General features: G+C 41.8%; 1 protein-coding gene across 1 annotated transcript; it reads left to right on the top strand.

The window, feature by feature from the left end:
• Positions 1-1,755: 1,755 nt before the first annotated feature.
• LOC107396951 (cbp/p300-interacting transactivator 3) lies at positions 1,756-5,852 on the top strand. Its single transcript, XM_015976801.3, has one exon. It carries the CDS (start codon positions 2,579-2,581, stop codon positions 3,317-3,319), a length of 741 nt encoding a protein of 246 aa, XP_015832287.2. The 5' UTR covers positions 1,756-2,578; the 3' UTR covers positions 3,320-5,852.
• Positions 5,853-12,810: the final 6,958 nt, after the last annotated feature.

Raw genomic sequence — 12,810 nt, 5'->3', positions numbered from 1 at the left:
CTAACGGAGTGTCATCAGTCACAGGCTTCTTCAGATCTGCTGCAACACAATCCACTACAGAAGATGCTTCCTGTCCACAGAACAAAAACAACGACTCTTTAGAGAAACCTAAAGAATGAGTCACTATAACACAAAATCTCCTTTGGGGTCAATAATGTACTTTTGAATGAGTTATTCTGAAGTTTACCTGGATAGGTTCCAGATGCTCCCATCATGTAGCTTACTGGCTTGAGCATGACTGAGGCTCATATTATTTAGTTAGGATGCATCATCTTATTGAGTTTTGATATAAATTTTATAGTAGAAAATCTTATTCTGCTATAATATGTCTTCTGTTGTGGGCTTCTGTGAAAGAGTTAGCTGAAAGTGAGGCTAATGATAGCTAGCTCTACCCTCTTGACGAGACTTGGATTTTTCGATGACGCATGTTTTCTTGCAGTTCTGGTAAACGATGTGCTGGCAGAAGAGTTTTTTCCCAACATAGAGATTATTAGGATGTTGATGTTTTTCTGCTGTGTGTGGACAAACAAAACGTGTGGCTGACTTGGTCCCTGACACCACATCAGACAAACAAAAGGATGCATAAGCCACATTAGGGCTGCACAATATATCACAAATATATTGTTGTCGCGATATCAGCATGAGCAGTATGCATATCGCAAAGAAGGGATAAATATCACGATGAGTGGTCAGCTCAAATATTTGCTACACATAATGCATTCTGTCAAACGGAAGCATGATGTTTTTTTAACAAATCAAATAGCGCTTTTCACCCATTTAGCCAATTGGGTGGGCTCTCATAGGTTAAAAGCCCGCCCCCGAGGCAGACGGCACTTAATTTTGATGGTTATCAGACACCTGAGTTAGCTTTGTTCTGCTCTTTCTGCTTTTCCTGGGATCCACTGATTGCCTTTTCATATTAATTATTTTCTTCCCTTTCTTCTTTTGCTTTTCTCATTTTTATGATTTTTTGTCATTTTTTAATTTCTTTGTTTTTGATTATTTTATGAGTAAAGTTTTTATATATTGAAAGTAATATCGTCATCTCAATAGTAATCACTGTTATTGGATATCGCAGGTTTTCCTAATATCGTGCAGCCCTAAGCCAGATTGTTGTCTTTTGTTTTATTATTATTTATATTGTTCTCAAATCACCCTCTTGGAGGGAGATCTGGCCATCTGGTTGTGGTCTGGGGTGGTGGGTTGCTGTGCTCAGCGTTGGGCGGGGGAGCCTGCTCATCAGCACCCCAGCAGAAAGGGTCAAACTCTGGTAACCGGTGATGGTTGTACCCAGTGTGCAGCAGTACCGGGACCAGAGTGAATAGGGTGTGTATGAGGAGCATGAGTGGGTGTCCGGCGTGCATTTTTGTAAGTCTTTGGTTGTATGTGCATGTGTGAGCATGAGGGAGGGAGTGTGTGACTGTGTTTGTGTATGACTGTATATGTCAGGTGGGGCCTTTGACTCCTCCCCTCTCCTGGGACTTCTTTGTATGATATAGATCTTCATCTCCCCTCCCCCTGCCACACCTGTTGTGGGGTGTGGTGCCTTGGTCTGCCTGAGTGTTCGTGGCTCCCGGGTAAGGGGGTTTAAGATTTTTGGCATCTGCCTGACCAATCCCGGTGGCTGGCTGGTGGGGTCTGGGTTCCTGGGCTCTGCTGGGTCACCGGCGGGGGTGGTCGCCCCTGGGTCCCGGGTCGCTGGGTCCCGGGCTCGGCCGGCTAGGGGGTGGGAGGCCGCGGGCGGGCCTGTGGGCTTGCCGCTGATATCTCCCGGGACTCTACCGGCTACTGGTTGTGGCCCCCCGGGGCGATCCTCTGTGCCTCTCGAGGGGGGCGGGGGCCTTTCAGGTTGCAGTCTCCTTGGGGTTCCTGTGTTCTGGGGCAGCGCCTGGATCTCTGGGACTTGGAGCTCCCTCCATCTCCTACACATCTTTGGGGGGCAGATCTGTGGTCCCTCACACTCTCTGTTGGACGCTCCTATAGAGAAACCTTACATAAACAAGCGTGTGTACACACACAGGTGCTCACATGGTGCTCTCATAAGTATGGGCGTGGGCACGTTCAACCCATGTCTTAAGGCTGTCATTGCCACTAAATGCACTGTGATTTATTATCGTGCTATTGTTCAGTTAAACATTGTTGATTTGATATTTCATCATCACGTTGACGCAGTGATAGCTTGCTCCTGATGCATTAATGTGTATCCCATTTTTTTCTAATCTTTCTCTTTCTGCAGGTCTAGAAGCAGACTCTTGTTCATTATTGTTTATTTTTGTGGAACCCCCACCCCACCCCCTTCCCCCCTACACACACACCTTTTGTCTTTTCCTTTCTCTTTCACCTCTGACTCCGTGTCTGGTCGGAATTACAAAGCATTCAAAAATAACAACAATAAAGTTTTAAGTATCAGGTGTGACATCAAAAGCAGACGCTTTGATGCTCCACCTGAGAGTAAATCTGTAAGGCTTGTCACCAGCATTCAGACATCAATTCTGCTTGCTTCGCAGCCAGACAGGACACGGGGGGAGGGATCACCCTCCTGTTTGTTTGAAAAGAAATAAAATCATCTAAACTTGTTATGTTCTGTGTTTTTAGGGGAGATCAAACAGCCATGGCTGAGCACATGATGATGCCTATGACCCATGGCTTTAGGATGGGCATGAATGGACTTCCACAGCACAACGGTCAGCCTGGCCTTCGCGGGATGCCCAATGGCCAGGTGTTGCACTATGGCAGGAACCCTCAAAGCAATGCAGAGGTTGCCATGAGACAGAGACCAAATATGGTTGGACCAGGAGGAATGGGGAGTCCTGTGAATGGAGCTCCCATGGTCAATCATCATCATCAGATGATGCCTGGGAACATGATGTACAACAGCCAGGGTCCACAGCAGCAGCAGCAGCAGCACCACCACATGCATCCCCAACAGCAGCAGCAACCCCAGCAGGGTGGACACATGCACCAGTACCACCATGGTAACCTCACCTCTCAGCAGCTCATGGCAAGCATGCACCTCCAAAAACTCAACACTCAGTACCATGGACATCCTCTGGCCTCAGCCAACGGCCACCCCTTGCCCAATGGAACACAGTACCGGATGGGTTCGTCGCAGCTTGCAGGCATGCAACACATCGGCGGGCCTTTGGGACTCAATGGAATGGACATGGATTTGATCGACGAGGAGGTTCTGACTTCTCTGGTGTTGGAGTTTGGCTTGGATCGTGTTCAGGAGCTGCCCGAGCTCTTTCTGGGACAGAATGAGTTTGACTTCATATCGGACTTTGTGTGCAAACAGCAGCCTAGCACGGTGAGCTGTTGAACTGGATGCCGACTTGGTTTGTTTGGACCGAACACCCCAAAGAATGACTGAGCAGCTACAGTAGCACAGCGAAAGGAGACAATCTCTGTGTTCTGTTGGGTGTTTCTTTGTCTATTTATGACAAGTGTCTAGTAAACCTTCATTGTGGCCTGCCTATGCCTGCTAGTAAATGAAGAATTGTTATGAGTGTAAATGCAGGATAAAAAAAGTGCCAGTTTTCTCTTTTCTTTGAGTCGATGCCAGAAGATCTGTCGCTTTTGGCCAAATCAAGGCACCATGACATAGTGGGCTCTGTCTGTACCCATCTGGCCCTCAGCACATGTGCCTACTGTGCCAAGGCTTTTGGATAGTTGTAAATTTCACAAACATAATAGAGAAAGACGACTTTCAGAGTAGTCGTCAGGTTCTTTGGAAATCCTGTGGCATCTGTAAATGTATTTCATCTCAGACAAAAAAGAATTCAGCTGGTAGCAAATGTCTTACAAGATCTAAAAGCTAGTCTTCTTTGTTTATACAAGGACGGAAGTATTTAACATGTGGGATTGACTGTGTGTGTGAGGTTTGCTTGTGTGTGTACATATTGAAGGCTGGCTCTTCGAAAAACCTACTTCTTATAAGACAATTTCATGATCACACCTCACTCCTTGATGATAGGTTTGTAATGTTGGATATTTGGGGTTGTAATCTTGAATTTTACTGAATTTGCAACGTTTTATTGTATCTGATATGATCACTGCTGTTTAGCCTTGACAAAATTAGTGGCAAAGTAGTCCATTAGAGTTGGCTGACTCAAAACATTTTTGTAAGTTTGTAAGAAGTCTTACTGCCACATGTTGGGAGTCCATAATATTGGGTTATTGGATAATGGAAGTTTAAGAATATGTATAAAAACAAATTCCAAAAAACACGTCCTGGTCATAAGATTCTTTTAATTATCAATACATGCATGATTGGAGTTTTTTTTTTTTTTTTTTTGCACATTAAAGGAAGACTAGGCAGTTTTGGCTTTCTTTAAGCGCCCCCTAGTGTCTGTTTAGTAGAACCGAAAGCAAAACTTACCTCCTTGCCGTGCGCTTCACTTTAATCTTACAGCTGAAATGTCTCCCCAGCCTTCATTAGTGTCTACAGAAGTGATTCAGCACCAAACAAATCAACTGGTTTCATGATCTAAAAACATGCAGGAAACGTGCTGGAACCAGACTGCAGCACACGGTATGTCCGCTGTATTATTTTCTAAGTCCAACAGACCAGAACGGCACTCTGAAGTTGCAAATGCCATGTCCTGGCCACAGAGGGCGGTAGGGGTCTGAGTGACATTCTATTAACCCTGTAAAGGGTCATTTTAGCACACACTGACTCAAGAAAGTTATATAAAAAAAGAAAAATTGTTGCAAATGATCCCTTTAATGCATCCTTTAATAATCCCTTTAGTGCTGCAAGCCTTGAATCCAGAAGGATATTTTTTGTAGATGTACTGGTGCAACAATCACCAACAGGACTCAGCTTAATCAATGTTTGAAGCTTCCAAAACTCGTTTAATTGATTTGCTAGAGCAGAAAGTGAGCAGTAAAGTCATTCTCGACATATATTAATTTACTCTTCTGATTAAATGACATTTGCTCACATGCTTGTGTTAACTGAGGTAATATGCATTCTCCAATGACCCAATCATTGCAAAAATGCACATGTTCTGTGGTGATTTTTCTTGCACTCCCTCTTCTTAACCGCAGTATGAAATTTGTTTTTTGGCCAAGGTTGTTGTTTTGTAACTGTGTGGAGAACATGCGCTCACAAAGCTATTGGTGGAGTTATCTGAGAGGTCGTTGCTGTACGTGTCCACCGTGTTAACTGTGCTGCAGTTAACTCTGAAAATCTGCCTTCTCTGAGCTCTTGACAAGAGGTATCGAAACACTGAAACCCAATCACAGCATCTGATTTTTTTTTTTTTTGCAAAATGCCAACCAGTCAGTCAAACTCACAATTTCTGTCAAAACTGGGGAAAATTCTGCCCTAAGCTGAACAGTGGCCTCATTACTGCTCAGTGCAGCCTTTTTGTGTATGGTGTCTTTGTACTGTAGGCTAGAGGTGAAGGTACACTTTAAGGTACACCAATGAAAATAAGCAAAAAAAAACAAAAAGAAACAATAACACACAATGTAAATGTAAATCAGTGGCTGATTTTGATGTGTATACACGAAACTCTATCCTACATTTTTACAGTGTAGATAATGTAAACCAACGTCTTTGGATGCAGGGCCTAAAGCTTGAAGACCAAGTAGACTGCACGTTTAAACAAATGTGAGGGATGCCACCACTTTCCAACAATGTTTCTAAGAATGTACAGAGAAGCGCTTTGTGGGAATTTGTCTAAGATGATAGATTATTGTGAGATTGTACTCCTTGTTCCAAAATTACTTAGAATTAATTTGGTTACTCCTCCCACTGTCTCTTCCACTTCCCTAAAGCTTTTGTAATGGTATTGATTCTATTTTAAGAAAATGTATTTATTTTCAAATAAAATTATTTATTTTAAGAGCCGTTTTCATTGTCTCCCTGATTGCATCTTTAATTCCCAGTACCTGTTGGCTTTCAGAAGGAATTCTAGGCTGCTTCCTTACATTACTTGAAGCAGCAATATGTAATAATTCTATCATGAAATCATCACAAAACAGTCTAATGTCTCAGTCGTGCTGGAATGAAGGTTACAGTGAAGTGTTTCCTTCTCAGCTGGCTGGGAAGTTGTCATAATGAGGGGGAGAATACCAGGTGGTGGTGCAATACTTCAGAACACCACTTTGGTTTATAGCTACCTTAAACAAAACGAGAAGGAATTTGTTATCCTGAATACAGTGTTGTGCCCGAATGTGTTCATTGAATGATCGTTCGTGAATTTGTTCTTTTTTTTGTGAACGTGAACTGAACTCGTTCGTGTTTTGCCTGACTAACGTAAAAGTGAGTGCATTCATCCTGGAGTGCGTGAACGGGTTAATAAATGCGTTCTTTCGTCATTCTAGCTCCAGATCTCCACCGAGCTTTTCCGGGGCTAAAGCCTAGCTAAAACATCCTATTAACCTTAGAGTTTATAAAAAGTAGAACCTGCAAATGCGGCCAAACATAGGCAGTAGTGGTTGGTGCGGCGTCTACTCTTCTACATCGATGCTGTATGCTGGAGTCAAAGTTAATTCAGAAAAATTTAAACGGAACTTAACTTATTCACTGCCATTGATGACTAAAGTCGTCATTTGCATTTTTTTACTGTGTGGGCATCAGAACGAGCCCCCGCACCGTGAGAACAAACATCTCAGCTCTAAAGCCGATCTTCATCCGCATACGTCACATGTCACATGATCAGGAAGCAGAAAATCCATGTGTTAGGAGATCGTTTTGGGCCCTTGCTGTAAAAAAAGTGAGGTGCGAACCGGAAAAGCTTCTGCCAATCACAATTCAACAACGGATTATGAAAGAACGGATAAAGCTCGAAACGCGCGGATTCTTCCTGATGTAAGAGGTGAGTCTCCGCTTTCTTTTGGTTGTTTTGGTGTCGACATCATCCTAGCGCGCAACGTTCTGTGACTCAAAAAAAAAAACTGTAAAAACGGCGAGAAATGCTGGCAGCAAATGAGTTATACATGAGATTATACATTTTTTAATGTTTTGCACTTTTAATGTTGCACTTTGAGTTTGATACCTCAGCCTGGTTCCTGAGATTGTTTAACCAGTTCCCATAAAAAAATAAAATAATAATATTAATAACTGTTCAAATAATGTTCTCCTCATGTTATTGAGAATATACTGTAGGGTAAAAACTGCAGATGGGTGTATATATATATATATATATATATATATATATATATATATATATATATATATATATACGAAGACGTAATTTTCACTTAAGAAGTTGGGGGGAAACGGGGGGGGGGGGGGTATCTTTACAATATGTTCTAATGGGAAACCGGCTTCAACACAAATGGTTGCTTTCCGCTTGGTCCTAGAGCTCAACCAGTGTCAATTTAATATAGAGTAATATTGTTTTTGGATGGTAAAAAGTGCAGGGGTCAAAACATGACTTTGGAAAAAGTGGGGGGGACATGTCCCCCCTGTCCCCCCCCCCCCCCCCCCCCAAATTACATCCATGTATATATATATATGTGTGTGTGTGTGTGTGTGTGTGTGTGTGTGTGTGTCTGTGTGTATGTGTATGTATAAAAGAAAAAATAACTACGAACTAGTTCATTTTTGGAACAGTGATTTCATAATTTAAAAAAATTTGAGCTATGAAACAAACTAGTTCATTTTAAAATGTATGAACTGAACTTTGAACTAGTTCGTTTTTTTAAACAAACTTTCCCAACCTTGCCTGAATGTGTATTTGCCATTTGAGTGCCTTAATAATGAAGCTGAGTTTCTTAATAGACTTGCTTTTAGTAATAGTTTCATAAAAGATAATATGTTTTTAAATGTGTGTATTGTTTGTGATATAAATGCAGATACTACTGATGGAAACTCAATATTTGCCAAAGACCTGAAATAACTCTGTAAAGACAGTGCCTCACTGCTGTCAACTGAAGTTTGTTTACCTGCAGATAGTTTCACTTTTATTAGTGAGGCATGGCACACAACTTCTCAGTTGGATCACTTTGTTTCAACAGCTGAAGCTCATGCCTCCTTGTCAGACATGAGCATCTTATATGGGCTGTCTAGCTCTGATCACATCCCATTTGGGTTAAAAAAAAATACAGAGTGTGTGTCCATGTCTAAAGAACATGCCATTAGGACCAGGAAAGTTATAGACTGGCCAACCCTCTCTGAGGAGGACATCTTAAACTATCAGCTACTTACTGGGGAACTTTGGGTGGTATTTGCCTGCCCAGGGTAGCAGTCACCTGTAGATTAACTGTAAAGATCCAGAACACATATCAGCAGTAGGTAACTTGTATGATGACATAGTGAATGCACAACATAAAGCTAGCATTCCCTTACACAGAGATACAACTAAAACAAAGACTGAAGAGAGTGTGTCTGAGTATCATGCTGAAGCATGCAAGGCCTCAAAAGAGTAGGCGCTAGCGGGGACACCTAGATATGGGTGAGTGTTTCAGCATAAAAGAACTACAAATGCTAAATAAATATGCAGTGTTTTTTTTTTTAGTAAAAATGATCAAGCTGTGAGAGTTGAGTCTCTGGATGTGAAACTCAGCAATAACACCACAAAAGATTTCTGGAAAGAAGTGAAACACTGGAAGGAAAACACCTGTACCCTGTGTGGTTGGTGGAGTCTCAGGAACTGAAAATATCCTAAAGTTATGGAGACCACATTATTATGATTTGTTCAATGGTGTACCAAGTGAACCGTACAAAATGGGTAAAAGTCAAAGTATAGATGAGATCATGTTACATGAGATCCATGAAGCCTAAACTACCCAATAACAAAGCCACTGGGTTGGATGGCATATCTGCTGAACACCTAAAGTATGCTAGATTAGCACCACTTCATGCTTTATGCCTTTCATCTTTTCTTGCTCATGGATGTTTGCCTGATTCAATGCTATCTGTTCTATTGGCCCCGGTGATGAAAGACAGGGGTGGGAGATGGTAGCATGGATAACTACAGGCCGATTACTGATGTATGCAGATGACTTAGTGGTTCTATGTCAGAGCACTGCTGGTCTACAGCGGTTACTAGATATCTGCTCTGACTATGGAGAAGAACAACATTGCTTAAAGTGCAGCTAAAAGTGTAGTTATGATTTGCCGGGCCAAGGAGGACAAGCAAATAAAGTTTCCAGATTTTTATCTGTCAGACTCTGTGATCAGTGCCATCAAGAAAGTCAAAGATCTTGGTCATATCATCACAGAGGACATGACAGATGGTGACATGTATAGGCAGTGCTGTATGTTAAATGGTCAGGGATGTACACCCACTCATAGGTTTTGGGCTTTGCTCTGATAAAGTAAAGATAACCTTGTTTAAGGCTTATTGTACACCGCTGTACACGGCCCACCTATGGACTAACTATAAGAAATGTAGTATGCTCTGCCACGCTACTCCTGTGGTGTCCCTCAGGGGACCCTTCTTGGACACTTTTCAAAAAAGTGTTCTCTTTTTGGATTGGTTTTAGAAAAAAACAAGCAGAATCTCATTCCAGTGTTTTACAGACTACACTCAGTCTTACATCCCTATGATGTGTGATATAACAATTCCTTTAAATTCCATTTAGATTGAAGTCATGACATAAGTGTTATTACATCTTGTGAAAAATTCCCTCCCTCCATCCATCCATCCATCCATCCATCCATCCATCCATCCATTTTCAGCCACTTATTCAGAAACAGGTTGCAGAGGCAGCAGCCTAAGCCAAGAGGCCCAGACGTCCTTCTTCCCAGCTACCTGGGCCATCTCCTCGGGAACCCCCAAGGCATTCCCTGGTCTGTCAGTCCTTGGTCTGTCGAGAGACATAGTCCCTCCTGTGTGTCCTGGGTTTTCCCTTGGGTCTCCTCCTAGTTGGACTCGCCCGGAAAACCTCCCCAGGTCCTCCTGGATGACCAAGCTTCTCACCCTATTCTCTAAGGGAGAGCCCAGCCACCCTGCGGTGAAAACTTATGGCTTATGTTATGAAATTGCCAACATAGCCTTTCGTGAGAAAACTAGGCACCATTCTGGACAACAATTCTAAACATTTTCAGCTGCAAATTAATTGGAAACGTAAATGCAATTTTTTATATTTGCAACATTGGCAAAAAAGGCTCTTGTTTCATTTTACAAAGACCATTTGACTTTGTATCTTACTCTGGTAAGCTGTTCTTTTAGGGTATGCTTTACACATAAGATTAATTCTCTTATTTAATTAGTGAAGCCACACTCCTGATTAACTTTTTTTGTGGGACAATTGGTTGCTTGAAGAGGTGACCTCAAGAGGTCCGGAGGAGCCTGAGTCTATAGTTGCTGACCAATAGAAGGTGGAATACTCCTTTTGAAAGTAGAATATATCTTATTTTCTTACAAGTGACTGTAGGATTGAGCAAGGGAGGGCCATGCTTCAGATGATCACGGTGTAATAGAAGCCAAGATCATTTGTGAAACTCTTAATTGATTGGTCTTTAAATGCGTGTTCTGTCTAGGGATGGGTACCTTTAACATTTGAATCGATACGGTACCAATTCCTGGTACCTGTGAATCAATACTGGTTCCAATTTTTGATACTTTGGACTGATTAATAATTATTTTAATCGCTTTTAAAATTAAATATATTTTATTTTCCCAATATATAACCATATTTGATCAATATCGTGATAAATAACATACAACAGTTTGTATTTTTTCATCATAGTGTTGTACAAAATTCTTCAATATGAAAACCTGTGACTACAATTGTTCCTAAATAATGCAAAAATAAACCCAGCTCCATGTACTCCTAATTCTCTTCTATGCCCTCTGGAATAACTCTGATGAGGAGACCATGTATTATAAACTACAAATGAAACTAAAACAAACTTTGATACCATACAACAGTTTGTATTTTAATACTGTGGTGTTTCACAAACTTAACCCAGCTCCATGTACTCCTTTTGCTCTCCTTTCCCCTCTGGACCAATTGTGTCATTTCATATGATGTGAATCGGTACTCTGTCAGTACTATGGAATTTGGTCTGTGCCTTAAGAAAAAATACAGAGGTAGGAACTTCCTAGAGCTGGTAGGGAGCTGAGCATGCGCCGACGGCCGATCACCGGATACACGGCAGCGTTTGAAGCTGATGGCAGCTCGTTAACAAATATCCACAAACAATTAAGATGCATTTTTGCCTAATTTATCTACTGACAACGCAAAAAATTATCTGGTAAGTATAACTCACTCAACCTGGAGGTAAGTGGAGAAAATTTAGTACGTTTACAAAACTTTATCGACGGAGTTTTTGAGTTTTTAGTTAGGGTCCGAAGAAATCAGCAGCTGAGACCGAAACACCTGGGACCAAGAGGAGCCGTCCTCAGGACTCGGCTGAGGCCTCATCTCCCCATAAGGATATATTAGAATTATTAGATTCTATAGATAAACTGCTTCTGGGATTTGAGGGGCGACTTCATCTGCTTGAGGTTGTACACCAGGAGTTTCAGAACCTCCAAACATCTCTGGAGTTCAGCCAGGAGCAGGTGGAGCGGCTCGCTGCTGAGAACGCGTCTCTGCGGGAGTCCGTTTCTTCCCTGGAAGAGGGAATGACGCGGATCACCCAGGACAACAAGACTCTGAAGGAGACTGTTTTGGACCTTCAGGCCCGTAGCATGAGGGATAATCTGGTGTTCGCAGGCCTGCCGGAGCAGACGGGAGGGGCGGAGAACTGCGAGAAAGCAATAAAAAACTTTCTCCAGACCCAAATGAAATTACCCGAAGAAATGGTAAAAAACATCACCTTTCACCGGGTACATCGCCTTGGAGCTAAAAGAGTGGAACGCAGAAGACCTCGTCCCATCGTGGCTAAATTTGAACATTTTAAGCAGAAGGATCTTGTTAAAAGTCAGGGAAGAGAGCTCAAAGGGAAAGATTTCAGCAAAAATGATCAGTTCCATAAGGAAATCCTTGATCGGCGCTGAGTCCTCTTTCCGCTGCGCAAAAACTTTATCCAGGATGGGAAAAGAGCTGTCATCTCGGTGGATAAGCTTTATGTGGACTGCAAACTTACCAAGGAGTGAGGAGTGACAGACTGGCTGTATTAGCCCAACAACAGGTCAGACATTTATTATTCTTATCAGGATTCACTGGGTTTGATCACGTCAGGATTAAACAGCTGCTAAATCCGTATTCTAGATGATGAGATCACCTGTTCATCACCACCTCACACCCCTATCACCTTTTCTTTTTAGTTCTTTCTTCTTCTTTAACCTGTATAATTCTTTCCTTTCCTCTCTTTACCTGCTTCTGTACCTTTACACCTGTATGACACAACCACACAACTTTCCAACACTGAGTCAAACTCAGCACGCGCATGCACGCAAGCACGTGTGTGTGTGTGTGTGTGTGAGTATATATATATATATATATATATATATATATATATATATATATATATATATAAAATCCACAGCACAATGTCATAATTTATGCGTCAAATTATACAACCACAACACTGTTGGATATTTATTATTATTAATATTATTATTTAATTTTCTGTTATTTATTAACATACTATTTTATACATTTAGTTACTTATTCCATCTTATTCACATGAAAGCGTCATATTTTAGCTACTCACATGCACATCTATGGGTGCACCAAGGTTTGTCTGATGGAACGTACATGGAGCTTGGCTCCAGAGGGAAAAGGTTAAAGATTTTTGATCAGCTAAAGAGAGTGCAAGCAGACGTAATATTATTACAAGAGACTCATAGATCTGCCACATCCGCAGATGAACTTAAAACACCTGAGTTTCCCAGCATGTTCTCTGCCTGCTATAACTCTAGGCAAAGGGGTGTAGCTATTTTAATACACAAAAACATC

Source organism: Nothobranchius furzeri, chromosome 19 (genome assembly GCF_043380555.1).
Source record: "Nothobranchius furzeri strain GRZ-AD chromosome 19, NfurGRZ-RIMD1, whole genome shotgun sequence".
NCBI lineage: Eukaryota > Metazoa > Chordata > Actinopteri > Cyprinodontiformes > Nothobranchiidae > Nothobranchius > Nothobranchius furzeri.
The sequence above is the reverse complement of the archived record's forward strand: the minus strand, read 5'-3'. Positions and strand labels throughout refer to the sequence as shown.